Raw genomic sequence first — 21,370 nt, forward strand, 5'->3', positions numbered from 1 at the left:
TAAATTAATCCCTAAAATCTCTCTAATTCTCTGCATATCTATATCTAAAAGTTCTACACAATTTAAATTAGTCCCTAAAATCTCTCTAATTTTCTGCATATCTATATCTATATATAATATAAAACAGTAACGATAGAGCTGAGGTGTCACTTCCTCCTTTTTTACTGATAAAAAATATAATATAAAATATAATATATTAACTTTAGTTATATTATTATATTTATTTATAAAAAGATTATTTTTCCGTACTATATCTAAGAGTTCTACATAATTTAAATTAATCCCTAAAATCTCTCTAATTCTCTGCATATCTATATCTAAAAGTTATACATAATTTAAATTAATCCCTAAAATATCTCTAATTCCCTGCATATCTATATCTAAAAGTTCTACATAATTTAAATTAATTCCTAAAATCCCTCTAATTCTCTGCATATCTATATTCTATATAAAACAGTAACGATGGAGCTGAGGTGTCACTTCCTCCTTTTTTACTGATAAAAAATATAATATATTAACTTTAGTTATATTATTATATTTATTTATAAAAAGATTATTTTATCCGTATTATATCTAAGAGTTCTACAGAATTTAAATTAATCCCTACAATCTCTCTAATTCTCTGCATACCTATATATAATATAAAACAGTAACGATGGAGCGGAGGTGTCACTCCCTCCTTTTTTACTGATAAAAAATATAATATAAAATATAATATATTAACTTGAGTTATATTATTATATTTATTTATAAAAATATTATTTTATATGTATATCTAAGAGTTCTACAGAATTTAAATTAATCCCTAAAATCTCTCTAATTCTCTGCATATCTATATCTAAAAGTTCTACATAATTTAAATTAATCCCTAAAATCTCTCTAATTTTCTGTATATCTATATCTAAAAGTTCTGCATAATTTAAATTAATCCCTAAAATCCCTCTAATTCTCTGCATATCTATATTCTATATATAATATAAAACAGTAACGATGGAGCTGAGGTGTCACTTCCTCATTTTTTACTAATAAAAAATATAATAAAAAATAGGGTAATTAATTTATTAGTCCCTATATTTTGACAAAACACACTGTTTAGTCTCTGTATTTTCAAAAACATATGGTAAAGTCCCTAACATTTTTCTCGATGAACTGTTTAGTCCCTAACGTTTTTCTCGGTGAACTGTTTAGTCCCTGCCGTTAGACTCTCATGAAGATTCTGTTAGTCAATTTGGATTTGCGTTCTTCTTTTTCTTTATTTTCCTTTCCTTTAAACTCTAATGCATCTGAAATCAACTTTGAGTGTTCTTCTTCTTGATTTTTTTCTTAATCGTTCAAATTCGTAAGCATTGGGTCTGTTCTTTTTCTTGTTCTCCATACAAATAGCTTCTTCTTCTAAATTGGATTTTCTTTTCTGATGTTTGAAGGTAAATAGTAAAGGATAATTTAGTCATTTCTGAAATCATAAACGGTAAAAAATCTAACAAACAGACGGAAGGACTAAACAGTTCACTGAGAAAAAAGTTAGGGACCTTACCATGTGTTTTTAAAAATACAGGGACTAAACAGTGTGTTTTGTCAAAATATAGGGACTAATAAAATAATTACCCTAAAAAATATAATATATTAACTTTAGTTATATTATTATATTTATTTATAAAAAGATTATTTTATCTGTACTATATCTAAGAGTTCTACAGAATTGAAATTAATCTCTAAAATCTCTCTAATTCTCTGCATATTTATATCTAAAAGTTCTACATAATTTAAATTAGTCCCTAAAATCTCTCTATTTCTTTGCATATCTATATATAATATAAAACAGTAGCGATGGAGCTGAGGTGTCACTTCCTCCTTTTTTTTATCATTAATTGTAATTATTAATTATATTTTTGTTAATATTTATATATTAAGATGAATCCGTGCATCGCACGGGTCAAAAACTAGTATTAGTAATAAACTCTCGGGAGGTGGCTGGGGCGACAATTGAGTGATACCCAGGCAGATGTGCCCTCAGCTAGAAGGTTTCGGGCGTAACTTGCGTTCAAAGACTCGATGTTTCGCTCTAGAATTACTATGATTATTCGAGTAGCAGGTACCATTAACTGATTTAATGAGTCATTCGCAGTTTCACAGTGTAATTCAAAAGCTTATTTGTGGAAGGTAATATATTTAATAAGTGGAGCCTACCAATATATTGTATGTTAATTGAATAAATACATAGTGTTTTATAATAAGTGGAGTGGAGCATGTCTAAATTTGAAATAATAATTATTTCTAATGGTGTGTGATTATTGACTGTTATTTTTTATGATGTGAAATTTGTTATTTTCCACTATGATGATCTAACAATAAAGCATTGATGACTAATTGTATCTTGTTATATTCAAATGTTATTTGTACAAAAAGGAAAATCTCAATTTCAGAAATTCATAACATGGATGGCAATATTTTTTCATTAATGAAAAAAAGAAGAAGACTAAAGCCCTATTTACCCCCGTTACCAATCCAAAATGTTGTTTTCCCTTCACCATTTGCATTTGAAAATGTTTGTTTTTACTTTCTCACTTGTTATTTAGGTCCAATTATTTGGAGAAAAATATTATGTTCTGGAAAATTTTATGTAGGGAAAATATTGTGCAGGAAAATAAAATATTTTTCTGTGTTTGATAACAACACTGGAAAATATTTTTCGGTGTTTGGCTGCAACACTGCAAAATATTTTACAACCACTAAAAATGTGAAAAAACACAAAAAAAAAACGTGAAAATTGGTTAAAAGCACGGAAAGTGGAAAAATACGAAAATCGCGAAAAGTAAAAAATATATTAAAAACATGGAAAACATGGAAAAAAGTGGAAAAACACGAAAATGTGAAAAAATTAATGTTAAATACAAGAAAAACGTTTTTTTCACATTTTTGTACGTTTTCTAGTGTTATTAATGTTATTGTGTTTTTTTTTTTGCATTTTTTCTTTATTTTTTCGTGTTTTCACGTTTAGTTTTTCGGTTTTTCCCTTTTTCACGTTTTTTTTTTGCGTTTTTTTATTTTTCTCACTTTGTTCGTGTTATTCACATTTTCATGTTTTTCGTATTTTTCATGTTTTTATGTTTTTTACGTTTTCGTATTTTGTTTGCTTTTTTTCGTCTTTTCATGTTTATCGTATTTTTCATTTATTGTCACGTTTTTGTGTTTTAGCATTTTTCGCGTTTTCATAATTTTCGTATTTTTTCACGTTTTCGTGTTTTTTGTATTTTTCATGTTTTTGGATAATTCGCGTTTTCTCACTTTTTTGCGTTGTTCATGTTTTGTGCCTTTTCAAGTATTTGTTTTTTTTGCGTTTTTGTGTTTTTCACGTTTGTTCACCTTTTCATGTTTTTGCGGTTTTTTCTCATATTCTTGTGTTTTGTAACGTTTTCACATTATTAATGCTTTTTTCGTGTTTCGTGTTTCATATTTTTGTATTTTGTACATTTTTTAACGTTTTCCTCATTTTTCTCTAAACGCGTATGTTTTGGAAAAAATGTTTTAACCTTTTGAAAAGAGTAAAACATTTTCCCTTATTTCTTCCTTCATTTTCCATTCACTTGCCACTTATTTTCCTACCCAAACAAACACTGGAAAATTGAAAAAATATTTTCCTGCAGAATATTTTCCCCCAAACAAACATGACCTTAGTAATATTTATTTCAAGATGTATGAAAATTGATGAAATTTCAACTGCATAGTAGATTATTAGTTGATATTTTAACGATTTTGATGGTTTGGAGACAAATGTCAAATAATAAGCAAGAGATTTTGGATAGATTAGAGAGCAAATATTATTAAATAATAAATTAGGGGGCAAACCAATATTAGGGGTGGATAAAAAACCGATCGGACTGATAACCAATCTAAAAACCGATAATCGAACTTAAAAAAGTGGAATCAAATGGATGAGTTTAGTTTAGGGTTGAAAACATAGACTGGTCTTGATTTTGGTTTCGGATGTTAAAAAACCGCGATTTCAAAGGGGGCATTTACCCCCCCCCCCCCCCCCCCCCCCCCATTAAAAAAAAAAATTAAATCCAAAAATAAGGGTTAAAGTGTAAAAATACCCCTAATATTTTGGATCAGGAGCAATTTTATCCCTAACGTCTAAAATGGTACAATTTTTATCCCTAATGTTGGAAGCCAAGAGCAATTTTACCCCTAACGTTTGATTAAATTAGGTCAATTTGAGAAATAATTCATCAAACTGTCTTCTCGGTCATGAATAATAGTGTCTAAAATTGATCCAATTTATCAACGTTAGAGGTAAAATTGGTACAAAATTACAAAATTGATATGCAATTGGTGCAAAATAAAGAAAAAAATGACTGCATTTTATAATAGTGTCTGAAATTGATCCAATTTATCAACATTAGGGATAAAATTGCTATTGGCTACAAACATTAGGTGTAGAATTGCACCATTTTAGATGTTAGGAGTAAAATTGCACCTGACCCAAAACGTTAGGGATATTTGATGCATAACAACCCGAGAATCCCGAAAATAGATGATTACGAGTCGGAAACATTATAATTTACGTTTTTTTATCAAAAAAATCATGAAAATAATGCATGACAATTGAACGATTTTGCATTTTTCGTCACAAAAAATTGAACAATTTTGCATTTTTTGTCATAAAAAATTGAACAATTTTACATTTTTTGTCTAAATTTTTTTTACGTAGAATTTTGCCCCCCGCTCCCTCAAATCCTGAATTTGCCACTGTTGGCAGCTTGTTTTAATAGTGCACAACCTTTTTTTATTATGACATTGGTGCTTGCAATGAAAATATTACATGATTGTTTTCGTTACAATAAAAAATGGAGTTGTTAATATCACTTTTAAAAAGTTGAAGATACAAATAGATCGTCCCATAAATTCAGGGGTAAAATGACAAAAAAAAAAATAATAAAAAAAAAAAAATAAAATAAAAGAGCTGCCTATTTTAGTTTTAGACCTTTTTTATACTAATACTAAAAAAAAATCTCTTTCATCCTCGGTAAAAAAACAAACCTCAACAAACCTAAATCCAAGAAAGAGAGCCGCCGACCTCACTTCCCTTCATCCCGATCGATCTTCATCACTTCCCTTCACCGGTCACGCTCATTCCTTCATCGGCGATCTCACACTTCCCTTCGACAGTCCGACGTTCGTTCATCACCGTTCGGAGTTGGGCGTCATTCATCAACGTTATGTTCCTTCAAAGTTAAAATTCATTCTCTTGTTACTAGTGCCCTGATCAAAATCATCCCTTTGGTTGTCCTTCTGCAGACTGCAGGTGTGATACATCTTTTAATACAAGTTTCATTTACTGATAATGCTTATAGACGATTTGGAGGTGTTTACCTAGCTCCATAACAAGTCGGACATTTATGGAATGATTATCATTGATTTGGGTAAAAATTACGGTTAGGTTAACCATGGAAAACTGGTTAAAAATCCTTAATCGAAAAAACGGACAGTTTCAGTTCGCTTGACCGGTTAATCAAATCGAGTTTATTTTTAATGAACATCCAACATTTTGGATAGATAAATAGATAAACAATACTCTTAAAAAAAAATACTATTATGAAGTCTTTAAGCTTTTCATCTTTTACCCAACAAGTTTTCAATCTTTCAATTCAATCATCAATCAATTATTATCTTATTAAATTTTAGTTATTCAAACTGAATTTAAAGTGGGTGCTCTTTTCAATGTTTGGTTTAACTACTTTTTACCTCTTAATAAACAAATGATTAAATATGTAAATTTTCGAACAGGTAAACCAAGTTATAAATTGATTTTAATAGAAAATCAATTAATATCTACTACGTAACAAACAACTAATAATAATATAAACCAACTTAAAAAAAAATAAAGAACCAACATACCTTAATATTACATCTTTAATATAAAATTATTTTTATCTAGTGAACAAAAGTCTTATTGTTCTTCATCTTTCATGTTTTCGGTTTTTTAATTTCTTAATTTTTTTATCACGTTAAGAGCATCTACAACAGTCTATTAAGTTGACTCTTAAATTAAAATTTAAGGAGAGAGTATGAAAATTCATCTCCAACAGTCTTTTTTTTTTGAAACATCCAACAGTCTCTTAGTGGCTCCTCAAATCACTAAGAGCCTCTCCATCGATGATATACCTTAGTCACTCTTAAATACTAAGAGCATCTCCAACAGCCTCTTAAATTGGCTCTTAAGTTAAAATTTGAGGAGGGAGGGTTAAAAATCAACTCCAACAGCCTCTTAGTGGCTCCTCAAATAACTAAGAGCCTCCTCATCCTCTCTATTAATAGAGAGTCTCTCTCCACCTCTTAGTGACTCTTAACTCATTTTTAATTAATAATTTATTATTGAGGATTCTCTCTCCTTTCACTATTGGTAGATAGAATAATAATTAATTATTGATTTGTCTCTCTCCTTTCACTATTGGTTAATATAACAAAAGTTAATAATTTTAATAATAAAATAATAAATAGAGAGTGAATATAAGGAGTATTGTTGGAGATGATATGTAATCAGGTATGTGAACACAGTGATCCTGGTCTCCAGAGAGGTACTCTGGATTACCGATGGCTCGCCCCTGCGCCGGGAAGGGTCCCTGCGGATACTCCGACGAGCAAGACAGTTAGTCGCTCAAGAGAATTAATTGAATGTAATGTGCAAGTGATTGAAAAGATTACCCGCCCCTAGCTTCCAATGTGAGTTGTGTATTTATAGAGGCTGCCTGGGCCCTGGGCCCTTCTGCTTGCTTGGGCTTTCTTGGGCCTCTTGGGCCTTTTACTCGTATCCCGAATCAAGTAGTCCCCCCCATCGAAGAGCTAAATCGAGTATTTGATGTGAGAAGATAGGGTTGTGCATCCGTTTCCCGTAGGGATACATGGTGTTCAGCCGTAAAGAGGGCTGCTCGGATAAATGTGGGAAAAACCTTTGGGTTTACTGCATGCGTGCCTTATTTATAGCGCCGCATTGATTGCGCATGTGCTTTTAATCACTCGTGCGCCGTAATAATTTATTGCAAAATTACAACTGTGCCGGCGCCTTGTTTCCTCCCCCAACTATAAATATTAGGAGGGATGAGACGAAATCTCTTTACTTCATTTTTCAAACTTGTTTGAGAGAAAAAATTGCTTGCTTTCGTTTTCTGTGTCCCCTCCTGCGATTGTGCCGTCCCATACCTAGTTGTTCGCGCGGTAAGCATCCGGCGGTTGATGTCCCGCAAGGGAAGCCTGTGGTTGAACCAATTGCCCAAGAACCTGAGGGAAGTGTGGAGATGATCGGTCTTGACGAAGAGACAGTTGGCAGTCCGACCCGTGGGGTGCTTGCTCGGAAGAGAAAGAGGGATACGGGGAAAGCCGTTGAAGAATATGTGGCTAGGGAGAAGTCTTCTGAGGAAGGTGTTGCCGGGGCCAGCGAGGGTGTCAGGAAACCCTGTTCTGATGGCGGGACGAGCTGTCCGCTGATGTGCCGGATCGGGTAGGGGATCATCCGGAAATGGTCAAGAGGATGGAAATGAAAATTTCCAAGTTCAGGGATTATGTGATGAATTTGTCGGTGCACTCTGATATGCGATCTGGCTCGCGCGATGGCCCGTGTGGCCCGGGTTCCCGGCGAGCATCAGCGGATGGAGGGGGCTTCGAAAATGAACTTGGGCCTGGAGACCTTATCGGCCCTTGGTGTGGTGAGTTCTCCTATTCGCATTCTTCAGCCTTGTGTCATCTTTTGCAAGCTTTTTATCTTCTAACTTCTGTTCTCGTTATGCAGTCTATCCAGAACGCAACCCGAGTTTTCGACATGTGCGTTAGTGATGAAAAAGCTTTTCGTGATATGGAAGAGGGCTTGCGAAGATCTATTGGTGATCTCGAGGAAGCGAATAAGAAATTGGCGGCTGCGCGAGAGCTTTTGGATCGTCGCGAGGCTGAGATTACCGTTTTTTCGGAGAAGCTGAAAGTAGAGACGGCTGGTCGAGTGGAGCTTTCTCAGCGTTTGAAGCAAGATGTCGAGGAGATTTGTGCGTACCGGGTGTTGCTCAGGATGGCAGTCGGGTGGACTCACCGAGTAGCGGAGATTTTGAAGGAGAGGACGGGATGGGCTGCCGAGCTGGCCGAGGAGAACGACTCTCTTAAGCGACAACTGGAAACTGCGCGCAAAGAAGCTGCTGATCTTCGCGCTCTGGCTAGTCAGCGCGAGGAGAAACTCGTAAAACTAGACCGTATGATGCTGATTACTGCAGCTCATACTGCAGGTTACAACGTTCTCCCGGAGGTGATTTTTGCTCCGAACATCTATGATAAGGCTGCCCAGGCGAAAGCTGTTGAGTTTTGTAGTCATTTTAAGAATTAATAGGCAGTCTGTACCTTGATTTTGCTTTTCCAAGATGTAATGATGATTCGTACAATTTGAATCTTTTTTGTGATATTGTATTGCACCTAATTATGTTTTGCTTGTTGATGTGATTGTGGTGCATTGTGATGTCTTTCATGTCTTTTCCTCGATGTTCTATAAATAGAAGTCGGATTTTTCGATATTGACTTGCAACTTGTTTTGTTTTTACCACTTTGCTTCCTTCTTGAGATAATTTCTTCGGGAGAATGTCGCTTCGGGACGTCGTCGATCCGGCCCGAGTGTTGGAGGTTCAGAAGGCAATATCGGCGATGCCGCATCCCTATGTTTACTGCCCTCCGTCTGAGGAGAATGATGCGGAGAGGAAGGTGAGGTACTCGTCCCCTGTCTGGATGAATCGGGACTGTATATCGCAAAAGAGAAAAGTGGAGAGTGAGAATTCCGTTCCTTACACCGGATCTGTCACCGATTCCTGTGATGTTGTGGTAAGCGCAGTTTCTACCACAGAAAAGAAAATTTGGTCTCATGAGGGCATCGGTTATCTCCTCCCTGATGAGACCGTCGCTCCGGTGCTCAACCCGCACCCTTCCTCGATCAAGAGGCTTCTAGCCGACGAAATGGAAAGGGTGTTGAACTTGCCCCATGAGGTGGAGTACCGTCGGGTAGGGCGTCATGCTTCACCAACGCGTCCATATGGACCGACGTTCGTTGATCCTATCAAACCGCGAAGCGTGGTTTTCCTGGAGTTTGCGCGGTAGGGTAGCCTAGGTCCCGTTCCTGCTAATCCTAACCATCGTGTGACCCACGTGGGCAAAGCCTGTTTGTATCATCGGCAAAATAGTCATAACACCGATGAATGCGTGGACTAGAGAGCGATGCATCAAGATTTGATGGACGAGGAGGAAATCCCGGACCCTGATCGTCCTAAACCTATCTGAATACTTGTGTTTATCCGACTTGGTGTAGCCCTAGTAGCTCATGTAATGGCTCTATGTAGTAGTGCCCAAGGTTTGTGGTGTAAGATCGTTGTCGTTGTAATTTGCCCTTTTATTTCAATGTGTTGTGTGATGACCTGAAATTTGAGTGTTTAATTTTATGCTGAAGCTTAGACTAGGTGCATTCCAACTTGTTCGTATCATGTCGTTCGATATCATCGAATAGCCGTAAGGGCCTGCACTTAAACGCTTGGTTGGCGGAGAACACGATAAGGTTCTGTTCGCCCGAAATCATTGACTAAATGATAGTTAGACGATGTAGGGGGCGTTCGATATGATCGAAGAGCCTGATCGTTGAGCATTAGAATGCTTAATTGGCGGAGAACGCGATAGGGTTCTGGTCGCCCGAAATCGTTAACTAAATGATAGTTAGATGATGTAGGAGGCGTTCGATATGATCGAAGAGCCTGATCGCTGAGCATTAGAATGCTTAATTGGCGGAGAACGCGATAGGGTTCTGTTCGCCCGAAATCATTAACTAAATGATAGTTAGACGATGTAGGAGGCGTTCGATATGATCGAAGAGCCTGATCGTTGAGCATTAGAATGCTTAATTGGCGGAGAACGCGATAGGGTTCTGTTCGCCTGAAATCGTTAACTAAATGACAGTTTAGACGATGTAGGAGGCGTTCGATATGATCGAAGAGCCTGATCGCTGAGCATTAGAATGCTTAATTGGCGGAGAACGCGATAGGGTTCTGTTCGCCCGAAATCGTTAACTAAATGATAGTTAGACGATGTACCCAAAATATTGCGAAACATAATTTGCGTATATTATTGATAATATCTTTTTAATGTTTGGACATTCCAGCTATTGTCGTAAGCCACCCCCTCTAGAGAGGCAATTTTATAAGCTCCGTTGTGGAGAACAGTGTCGATTTTGTACGGACCCTCCCATGATTGGCCGAGCTTTCCTTGAGCTAACGGGGACTGCGCAGCTGCGGCGTCTCTGAGCACAAGGTCCCCGACCTGAAAAGTGCGGGGGCGAACCCTTCTATCGTGATAGCGCGCGATATTCTGCTTATGGGCCGTGATGTGCAACAGAGCATCAAGGCGCTCTTCTTCGAGTCGGTCGCCGGCTTCCTTGAGCTCTGCATTGTTGTCGATTTCTTCAAAATTGGTCTGTCGGGGGGAGCGAAGAATGACTTCAGATGGTGCCATTGCTTCTGACCCGTAGGCGAGGAAAAAGGGGGTACGACCTGTTCCTGTGTGCGGGGTGGTGCGGTATGACCATAAGATTGCCGCAATGTGATCGGGCCATGCCCTGCCTTGATCGGTTAGCCGTGCTTTGATCCCTCGAAGGAGCGTTCGGTTGCTTACTTCCGTGAGGCCGTTGCTCTGAGGGTGAGCTACCGATGTGTATCAGCCTCTGATACCCCAGTCCGCGCAAAAATCGCGAAACTGGCTACAGTCGAACTGCTTCCCATTGTCGGTGATGAAGGAATGGGGGACCCCGAAACGGTAAATAATAGCTCGCTTGAGAAAACTGATGACGTTGTCAGCGGTTATCTTGGCGAGGGCTTCGATCCATTTGGTAAAATGATCGACTGCCACAACCACGAAACGCTTTTATGCTAAAGCCATTGGGAAAGGGCCGAGCAGGTCAACACCCCATACTGCGAATGGCCATGGTGTTATGATACCCTTGAATGGGGCCGCCGGGGCGTGATGGGTATTGGCGTGTAGTTGACATGCCTGACAACTGCGGACCAAGCGCGTTGCGTCGGAATCCATGGTCTGCCAGTAGAACCCCTGGAGCCGGGCCTTCTTCGCAATTGTTCGGGCTCCCTGATGCGAGCTGCATACACCTTGGTGAATTTCCTTAAGACAGTGATCTCCCTCTTCCTCAGATATACAACGCAACCAGGGATGCGTGGCTGATTTGCGGTAAAGTAAGCCATCCTGTAATGCATAACGCCAAGAACGCCGGACAACTAAGGATGCCGCTGTCCGATCTGCTGGAAGCGTCCCATCCCGCAGGTACCCGATAATCGGGCTTCTTCATCCTCCTGCCGCGGCGTCAGCTGAGTCGATCTGTAGTGAATTCTCAGTGCGAAAAGCTGGGGCGCTCGTAACCTCAATCAAGGTGAGCGGGTCACTAGACTGTTCGTCTGCCGCAAGAGCAGCGATAGCGTCTGCCTCCTCATTCTCTTCTCGCGGGACTAACACTAGATCCAGGGTTATGCCTCTGTTTTTGAGATCATTGAGTAGGGACGTGGCGAGGGTCAGGTATTGACACATCGTGGGGTCCTTTGCTTGATAAGCTCCACTGACATGGCTAATGACCAGCTTCGAGTCCGAGCATATTGTCAACCGGCCAGTGACTATTGTTTTTGATAGTCGGAGGGCGGCGATCAAGGCCTCATATTCGGCCTGATTATTGGTGGTCGGAAAATTCAATCGGACGGCGTAACGTAAGCGGAGATTGTTGGGTCCTTGAATGGCTACACCGACGCCTGCCCGTTCAGGAGCGCAAGACCCGTCGATGCTCATCGTCCAGACATCGCCCGGGCGAGCTGGCGTTGCCGTAAGTTCGGTGGTAGCACGGCCGGTAAACTCGACATTGAAATCGGATAAAGCCTGAGCCTTGATCGTCGTTCTGGGCTCAAAACGGACGTTAAACTGGGAGAGACGAACAGACCAATTGGTGATACGCCCGGAAACCTCTAGCCTTTGGACGGCCTTTTTTAGCGGATAGTTCATCCTGACGATGACCGTGTGCGCTTGGAAATATGGTCTCAGACGTTTTGAAGCTTGTGTGATGGCGAAAAGGGCCTTTTCCACCACGGAGTATCGGATTTCGGCTCCCTTCAGCACTCTGCTCAGGAAATAAATCGGAAAAAGCTCTGTCCCCTCCTCCTGAGTTAGAACGACCCCTATTGTTTCATCCATGATGGTGAAATATAAGTGAATGTCCCATTCCGGCTTCGGCACTGAGAGCAGAGGGGGAGTTGCGAGGAAAGTTTTTATGGCGTTGAACGCGGCCTGGCAGTCAGTCGACCACTTAAAGGGGTGCTCTTTCTTGATTGCTTTATAGAACGGGAGACATCGCTGAGCCGAGCAGGAGATGAAACGTCCCAGAGCGATGATTCTTCCATTGAGCCTTTGCACCCCTTGCAGGTCGCGTGGTGGCTCCATTGCTAAAATGGCTTCGATTTTCGCGGGGTTAGGCTCGATGCCTTTTTCCGACACCACGCAACCCAGAAACTTCCCACTGCGAATTCCGAAGAAACATTTTTCCGGGTTCAGCTTGAGGTTATAGGCTCTGAAGATTTTGAATACTTCTGCCAAATCTCGCGAATGGTCGCCCTCTTCGGTGCTTAGGACCACCATGTCGTCGATGTACACCTGTACCGTCTTACCGATGAGATGGGCGAATATCTTATCTACCAAACGCTGGTACGTGGCCCCTGCATTCTTTAACCCGAAAGGCATGACGTTATAGCAATATGTCCCCTCGTGCGTAATGAAGGAGGTCTTTTCGGCGTCGGTAGGGTCCAAAGGGATCTGCTGGAAACCGGCGATGGCGTCAAACTGCGACAAGATCTTTCGACTAGCCGTCTGATCTAGGAGTTGATCTATGTTAGGCAGCGGATAAGAATCCTTGGGGCAGGATTTATTGACATTCGTGAAATCTACACACATACGGTACTTTCCGCTGGCTTTCTTTACAAGTACAACATTAGAAAACCAGTCCGGATAGTTGACCTCGCGGATAAATTTTACAGCTAGGAGTTTGCCAATTTCTTCTTTTACTACCGCCTGCTTGTCTTTCGCCTGCACTCTCATCTTCTGCTTCATTGGTTCGACGGAGGGGTCGATATTCAGCTTGTGCATTGCTCTCTCAGGGGCGACCCCCGTGATGTCCTCGGTGCGCCAGGCGAAAACATCTGAATGCTCCTTTAGGACAGCCTTGATTTCCTCGTCCAGCGGGGAAGCGAGCTTCGTTCCCATTTTCACTATCATGCCATCCCCGAGGATACAGTCGTCGACTGGTTCAATGGGCACGGGATTGTAACCCCTCATGTCCATCAGCCCGTCTTCTAAGTAGAGCGCTGTTCGAGGTTGAGTTGCCTCCCACTGCAGCTTTTTGGCCAGCATACGGTCACCATGGAGGGTGATCTTTCCACGCGGGGAGGGCAACGTTAAGCACAATTCGGAGATATCCACCGTGGCCCTCAGGGCGGCCAAGAGAGGCCTCCCGATAATGGCATTATAAGCCAGGGGGATATCGACCACCACCAATTCCGCGGCCTTCTCGACCTCTTCTACCTCTTCGGCCAAGATAGTCGGTAGTGTTATAACTCCTTTTACCGGCACTTCGATTTCTGAAAGGCCGACCAGGGGGAAAGTCCCAGTCCGGAGGGCGGTGCGAGTATTCTTCATAGCGCGGAGTGCCGCCCAGGTGAGCAGGTTCACTGAACTTCCGGTGTCGACAAGCACTCGGTGAGTTTTGAAACCTGCGATGCTCATGGTGACGACAAGGGCCTCCGAGTGGCTAGTTCGGAGTGGAGGCTGCACTGTTAACGTCTGTCCGATCGCCTTCCTCTTTCGGGAGCAGTCTGGCTGTGCGGAAAGTGCCGGTGCTCCCTCCCTTATGACGTGTATCTCTCCATAATACCTTGGCTTCTTCGACTCCTCTGCTCGCCCCGCCTCCCTTTGCTTCGGGCTTTGCTCTCTTTGCCTGCTCGCCTTTGGCGGTGCCCCCTGCTCCGTGATTCGCTCGACCTCTTTCTGTAGTTGATAACAGTTATCCGTGGAATGTCCGGAGGATCTGTGGTACTTGCAGTACTCCTTTTCTGCTCGGGTTTTGCCCTTATCACCGATCGAAAACTGTTGTGTGAACCGACGAGGCTGATGCTGAGTGGCGTAATGCACCTCCTTGCCCCGGGATCTGTCCCCCCTTCGCTCCGGGTTGGTGCGCTCAGCACGGGCCGGATAGGGCATCGGCGCCTCCCTGCAGACTCGGACCTCCTCACGCGATTCCGGGGCCGCTTTGCTTCTTTCCTGCTTTTGTGTGTCACCCTTGGCCTTATCCCTCTCTGTTTCCTCGTATCCGGCGGGTCGGTCACAGTCATCGTATCGGACAAATGTTTGTGCCATGGTCATCAGTTCTTCGAAGGATCTAGGCATCTTTCGGAAACACTTCTGCTTTAGAGGCTCGCAAGTGGTCCCCTTTGCTAAGGCGTCGTGGGCCACCTCCAGGTTGAGGCCTTTGACTGGCGACGCCATGTGATGAAACCTCGATAGGAAATTGCGCAGAGGCTCGGTTATTCGCTGCTTAAGACCGTTGAGGTCCGAACTGATTTTCCTGACCTTTGCCGCTGCGGCAAAACGAGAGAGAAAAAGGTCCTTCAGGAGATCAAACGAATCGATAGACTCCGGGGCAAGTCCCCGATACCATTCCTGCGCGCTGGATGAGAGAGTGGTGGGGAAGACCTTGCACATGATGTCTTCGTCCTTTGAGTATAAATTTATGGTGCTCATGAACGACGCCACATGATCGTTGGGGTCCTCGGTCCCTGAGTATTGGGCCAGTCGAGGAGCTTTCCAGTCACGCGGGAACCTTTTCTCGATTATCCTTTGCACCAGTGGTGTTTTGCTGGACGTGATGCTACCTCCCATTACACCCCCGAGTGCCCTTTTGTCGAGAAAACGCTGAATTTTTAGTTCCAACAATTCTTCGCTATCTGCGGCTGTGGCTCCCGCTCGCCGCTCCTCGCCTTCTCTAGTGATTCCGACTCCGGCTTCTTTTCCCGCGATGATCGCTGCTTCCGGGCCCTGCTCCGGGAGGGCTCCCTCCCTCTATAACTCTGCCGCCTCCTTGAGGTATTGCCAAATTTTGGCATTCTCCTCCTGCAAGCTTCTCTGTTGGTCAATGATCTTCATTTGAGCCGCCGTGTGTACGACATGCGTAGTTTGAAAACCTTGGATTGCGCTGAGGAGTTGAGTGGCGTTGAAGGCTTCTTCTTCTTCTGGGCCTACCTCCTCCATCAAAGGGCCAAGGTTTCTGGGGGAGATCGGAAGGCTCTGGATCACGCCTCCGGCGTGAGTCGTGGAGCTGGTCGCTCCAGCTTCGGGTACCACCGTTGGAGCCGAGTCATTAGGGGTTTGCATCTTGTTTGAAGATCCGGAGTCACTTGTAGTCCACTTCACCGCACCAAATAATCAGGTATGTGAACACAGTGATCCTGGTCTCCGGAGAGGTACTCTGGATTACCGATGGCTCGCCCCTGCGCCGGGAAGGGTCCCTGCGGATACTCCGACGAGCAAGACAGTTAGTCGCTCAGAATTAATTGAATGTAATGTGCAAGTGATTGAAAAGATTACCCGCCCCTAGCTTCCAATGTGAGTTGTGTATTTATAGAGGGTGTCTGGGCCCTGGGCCCTTCTGCTTGCTTGGGCCTCTTGGGCCTTTTAATCGTATCCCGAATCAATATGTATTAGTAACTCTTAAATCACTAAGAGTCAATTTTTTATATTATTTTTAGAGAGTGAACTAAGAGTCTGTTGGAGATGCTCTAAGAGCCAATTATTTATATTATTTTTAGAGAGCTCACTAAAAATCTCTTGGAGATGCTCTAAGTCTTTCATTATTTATTTTTAATTAATTAAATAAAAAATTAAGAGTTTAACATATTTAAATAAAAAATTAAAAGTTTAATGAAAAAAAAAGAAATATCAGACTTTTTTTTTTTGACAACAGAAATATCAGACTTATTACAATTGATTAAAAAGTAGCATGAGTTAAATTAAAAGATTAAAGGTTAAATGTATGAAATTAAAAAGTAAAATCAATTAGAGGCTTTAAGAGGCATGTTTCCTTCGTTAATTGCATTGCAATTAAATTGATTTTTCCAGATTTAATCTTCCTCAAAGATCACTGTGTTTGCTGTGCCTATACGGACCGGATATCGAGCCGTGGATCACAAAGTGCCACGCTACTCTAAAGCGAAAGGCCAGTAGATCTGCCACAGCCGGCCATCTTCTTCATTGGGTTAGAGGCCCCAAGAGGACGTCTCAATACCTCTTTTTTTTTTTCAATCGGATCAACAAAAATGGCCGGTTACAGAAGATCCTTGCTTCACGCTCGCCGCCTCCTCAATGCCTCCGCCGCACCCAGTCGGAGCTCGATCGCTTCTTCCTCTCCTATTTACGCAGAATCCCCTTTCAGGTATTACCTAATTTTCCCTCAATTTTGATGATATCTTGATTTGATCCTTGTCAAAAAGAACATTAGTTGAATTCAAATGTGTTTATGCTTCTCTTAGGTCTCAGTACAGTTGGTTTTCACGTTATTCTACTACTGTTAGCAATAATGATATGCAATCACTACATATAGACCTCTCCAATCAAGAAAGCAGAAGGCGTTTATGTAACAGGTTTCAAATTTCAAACTTCTAAATTCTCCTAGATTTGGCTCTTGATTGAGGTTTTAATTTTATGTGCCATGCGCACAAACTGAAATATTCACTGTTTGTATGGTTTCTTCTGTATTTTTTTTTCCGGGAAAAAAGGCTGTTGTACAGGAGCAGACAAAGAGGGTTTCTCGAGCTGGATTTAGTTCTGGGGAAATGGGTAGAAGAGCATATTGATTCTATGGACGAGAATGGCATTAAATCCCTTGTTCAAGTCCTTGATTTGGTAATTTCTTATCTGCCTATATCTTGAGCTAAGAGATTGCATCTTCTGTTAAGCTTTCTAATCAGAGGTAGCTTTGCTGCTCAATATGTTACTGAGCTCTGTTTGTTTCCTTGACCACATTTGTCTCCTCGTGTTTTTCATTAATATATAGCTATTTCTTGAACTTGAACAATGTATGTTAAATGCTTGGATCTTCTGTTATTTGCTTGTATTGAGTGTGTTCTCATGCTGAAGATCGATGTAGCTGGGACTGAGTGTCTGTGTTTGTGGGGTTATCCCCGGTCTATTTCAGTATGAGTTCTATCAATCTTTATTTTTATAATACTCCTGGAGTAATACTAATACACCGGCTAATAAAAAAAAGAGATGCATATCACTTCATGGTACATAATTGGTGTTAAGAAATAAATATGTACAAGTGCCATCAAGTTGATTAGTTGGTCGTATTGCTCCAGGAGTATTGTAGAATTTCTCCATAACCTTAGACTTAGACCCTTTTCTAGCTTTCTTCCCATTTGAGCTAGGGTCATAAAGACAAGTCAGATATCTAAATCAATGGGTTTTTGGTAGGTTTTAAATTCCTGGATAAGAGATAGTAGTGATTGAACTTTGGCTTGTTTGTGGCTTTATGTTGTCCTTTGCTATCTATTTTGTACGAGAAAATCTTAATCTTCATTGCTTAAGCTGTGCTTAGGAGTTTCAGTTATTACAAGTTACATGCAATGGCATGTGGATTGTCACAGCAACTATAGTATTCTATGTATGGAACTAGTAAGGAAATCACTTGAAATGTCAATCTCTGAAAGGGGGTCCTCATTGCACTTGTGACATGGGACACTACATTTGTATGAATCAGTCTAGCACAATTCATTTAAGTGAGTTTGAATTGAGCTGGTGACTGAAAACGGTGCTAAAACTTTTATTTACACTTGACTTGGTATACCGTATATGACATTGATGGAGGAAATTCGTTTATATTCATTCCGTTTTTAACATGTTACTTGTGCTATGCAGGAAAATCCAGATCTCTGGAAGTGGTTAACTGGTCAGGAGCAACCCCCAGAGGCAGTGAATATAAATCCTGTGAGATGGCACAAGGATTTTTTTGTGTTACTCTCTGAATTGTTCTTTTTCCGTGCTGTATCCTTACAGAATTCATCTGTTGTTGCAGGTTTTTTTGGCAATTCGTGATAAGATCATGAACAACCTCAACAGCTATGCTGCTCCGGAGACACGTTCAATACCTGGACAGCCATGGGTAAGGGGATGGGATGACATTAAGAAATATCCTGGCAATCCTGTTTCTGGGAATCAGTAGCTTTGAGTCCTCATGTTAGGCTGGGTATTTTACGGGTTGATTGATTATATGCAACATATGAAGATAAATATAAGATTTGGATATAATATGTTATTTCTGATAACTACGCACTGTAATATGAATAAGCTACTGGCAGGCAGGCAGGCAGGCTGTATGATAGTGAAGTCCAGAAATTCATGTAAAATGTATTAATTAGGTACGAAATTTTATGCTTTGGGCTTTGCCTAATCCATCTGATTTCAAAATATACGGAAATAAATTAAACCTTTCAGAGTTTTGGTTCAATACTAGTAATACAACTGTATCTTTATGTATTTTTCAGAACTTCATAAGGTTAAAATCTCTCTCTAATGTGTGTAGATGTAATTCTAAAGTAAGAAATAGTAACATTTTATATAACTGAAGGTGTAAACGATAGAAAATACAATTGGAATTTTCAAAACCAAATAAACAATAGAAAATAAAATTATAATTTTCTTTTATTTATATCGGTTTTAACTGGTATTTTTTTAATGGAATAACCAAATTAATAACTGATTATCAAATTTAGTCAACAGAGAGTAAAAATAACTGAAGCATAACTTCTAATTTAAGGTCGGGGTGTTTGTTAGAGGGAATAAAGATACGGGGATAGGGATAAAAAAACTGAGATGAGTTATCCATGTTTGTTTTAGAGATAGGTTAGAGAGATAAGAGAGGGATATGAGTCTTATTTCTCAAATCCTATACTCAATAGGGGGTGGTATAAAGAGGTGAGATAAGCTCATGTGATTTTAATAGAACGGAAAAGTCTATCATATCCCTCAAATTAATGTCATGTAGTTTAAATAAGGTTAAAATAGTAAAATGTATTATTTTATCTCTATCTCTATTCTACATACAAAACATTAAATAATAATTCTCGACTATCATATTTTTATCCTTATCTCACCATTTATTCTTGGGAAAAGTTCAAATAAAACCCCTGTGGTTTCACTAATTTTCAGATAAAGGATTATGGTTTACTTTTTGTCAAAACGAGGACTGAGGTTTCGCACTTTTAATAATGCTATTAAAACTATCTTTAACGACCTGAAAATGAAAATTTTCAAGAATTAAAGTTGTTCAATATCATATTTTCTATGGAACTACCTTTTCGATTTTAGAAAATCATATTTTTTGAAACTTTCTCTCTCTAAACATTAACTTTATCTCTCTTTACCAAACATCATCTAAATGATCTCGAAATAAAAAAATTGAAGAATTAAAGTTGCTTAGAATATTAGTAGTTCTTAAAATATGTCATTTTTGAAGTTGTTAAAGGTGATTTTAATAGTATCAATCGAAAAAGTTCTTATTTTGCTAAAGTTGAAAACCTCAGTCCTCGTTTTGACAAAAAGTAAACTACAATCCTTTATCTAAAAATTAGTGAAACCACAGGGGTTTTATGTGAACTTTACCCTTTATTCTTATTCTTATCTCAATCTTTATCATTCTCTCTATTCCAATAGAATACCAAACGCTCCGTATATATATTATTTTTTTAAGGAACTTTTGTTCTCAACACTTCTTAAATTTTTTAAAATCAAATTATTATTTTGAGATTTAAGAAATTTTATTTTATTTTATACGGTATATTAGAAATTGAATAATTAAAAACAACGAAGGTAAAAACTTATAATGCGTTAAAACTAAAATTGAACCAGGGTAAAATTGCAAGTGACCTTTTCAACCACTCTAGGATTTTATGATGGTGTAAAACGACTGTAAATTGGTTGTGGGTGAAAGTAGAAGTTTAATATTATAATGTCCTGAAATGAAAAAATATAATTGAGGAAAGGATAAAGCAATTCACCAAGTCGAGAAAAGAAACAACAATGGCTTGTGCTCCCTTTTCTCTCTTATTAATCACCCTCTTAATCTCCTCAAACTACATCTTATCAACATCATCAAAATCTGCAGAAGACCCAACACCACACCCATGGCCACATCAATTCCACTCAATACTCTTCATGAACAACACCGCCGGCAATCTCCAAGTGGTAGACCTCTGGTACGACTGGCCAAAAGGCCGAAACTTCAACATAATCCAAAATCAGCTAGGGAAGCTCCTTTACGACCTTGAGTGGAACAATGGCACATCTTATATCTACACCTTAGACTCCAATCAGGAATGCAAGGTTCTGCATTTTCCGGTAGGGATTCTGAGACCCAATTGGCTCCAAAACGCTACCTATTTGGGTCAGAAGAAAGTAGATGGCTTTCTCTGCAATGTTTGGGAGAAAGTTGATTTCATTTGGTACTATGAGGATGTGATTACTAAGAGGCCTGTTCATTGGGTCTTTTTTACAGGTTAATCATGTTTATGGTTATTTAAGTTAATTTTGAAAAGTTAAGAAGTTAGTGAGTAATTGTGATTTATTAATTAATGTGTGGCAGGGATGGTTGCTCATGTGATGACTTTTGAAGTGGGAGCTGTGTTAGAGGATGACAAGTGGCAGGCTCCTGTTTATTGTTTCAAGGAGGAGGAGGAGAAGATTAATCAAGTTGAATCCGTGGTGGTTGATGTTGGATCATCTTGGGGTTTGATTAATGATCTATCTATGTAGGAGTGAGTGATTGCACAAGTACTACTGTTTCAGAGTTTCCACTTCATTGTTTCAGCTTCTAGAGGCGAGGTGTGTTTAGATTATCCAGGTTTTGTTGACAATTTTATCATCTCTAATAATGTTTATATTCTTCCATTTATGGCCTTTCTTGTTAATCTCTTGAATTTGTTTTAATGGTCTCATTAGCCAAATCGTTTAAAATGATTTATTGATCTAAAAAAATTTAATTAAAGTGATCTATTAACCATATAAAGTTATTTAAAGTGATATATATTTCTTTTTGTCCAAACTCTTTTTTATTTGCCACGTGAACTTAAAAGAGACAATGAGACATTCTGTAGATTGAAGGAGCCAATTGATCTTTTAGGTCAAATTCAAGGCTCTTGATGTATTTTTTTTAAAACAAAAGAGAAACATAAAACATAATATTTTTTTTTTTTTTTAAATTTGCGCAATGCGC

At 39.8% G+C, this 21,370-nt stretch overlaps 2 protein-coding genes across 2 annotated transcripts; both read left to right on the forward strand.

Annotated features, from left to right (window-relative positions):
• Positions 1–5,077: 5,077 nt before the first annotated feature.
• Positions 5,078–18,607, forward strand: LOC136227483 (succinate dehydrogenase assembly factor 2, mitochondrial). The gene is made up of 6 exons (XM_066016169.1): positions 5,078–5,305; positions 16,222–16,534; positions 16,632–16,742; positions 16,878–17,004; positions 18,019–18,087; positions 18,176–18,607. Exons 2-6 carry the CDS (start codon positions 16,419–16,421, stop codon positions 18,320–18,322), a joined length of 570 nt encoding a protein of 189 aa, XP_065872241.1. The 5' UTR covers positions 5,078–5,305; positions 16,222–16,418; the 3' UTR covers positions 18,323–18,607.
• Positions 18,608–20,100: 1,493 nt separating this feature from the next.
• LOC136229105 (uncharacterized protein At4g14100-like) lies at positions 20,101–21,049 on the forward strand. The gene is made up of 2 exons (XM_066017710.1): positions 20,101–20,653; positions 20,741–21,049. The coding sequence occupies exons 1-2, from the start codon at positions 20,179–20,181 to the stop codon at positions 20,908–20,910; spliced, it is 645 nt and encodes a 214-aa protein (XP_065873782.1). The 5' UTR covers positions 20,101–20,178; the 3' UTR covers positions 20,911–21,049.
• Positions 21,050–21,370: the final 321 nt, after the last annotated feature.

The sequence above is a fragment of the Euphorbia lathyris genome, chromosome 1, assembly GCF_963576675.1.
Source record: "Euphorbia lathyris chromosome 1, ddEupLath1.1, whole genome shotgun sequence".
Lineage (NCBI taxonomy): Eukaryota > Viridiplantae > Streptophyta > Magnoliopsida > Malpighiales > Euphorbiaceae > Euphorbia > Euphorbia lathyris.

What these genes read in the sequence shown, in the direction of transcription:
- LOC136227483 (XM_066016169.1), top strand. Translation starts at nt 16,419, where the DNA reads ATGGCCGGTTACAGAAGATCCTTGCTTCACGCTCGCCGCCTCCTCAAT. An exon ending in TACGCAGAATCCCCTTTCAG is followed by an intron (nt 16,535 to 16,631) that starts GTATTACCTAAT and finishes TGCTTCTCTTAG; the next exon opens with GTCTCAGTACAGTTGGTTTT. An exon ending in TTGTTCAAGTCCTTGATTTG is followed by an intron (nt 17,005 to 18,018) that starts GTAATTTCTTAT and finishes TGTGCTATGCAG; the next exon opens with GAAAATCCAGATCTCTGGAA.
- LOC136229105 (XM_066017710.1), top strand. Translation starts at nt 20,179, where the DNA reads ATGGCTTGTGCTCCCTTTTCTCTCTTATTAATCACCCTCTTAATCTCC. An exon ending in TCATTGGGTCTTTTTTACAG is followed by an intron (nt 20,654 to 20,740) that starts GTTAATCATGTT and finishes AATGTGTGGCAG; the next exon opens with GGATGGTTGCTCATGTGATG.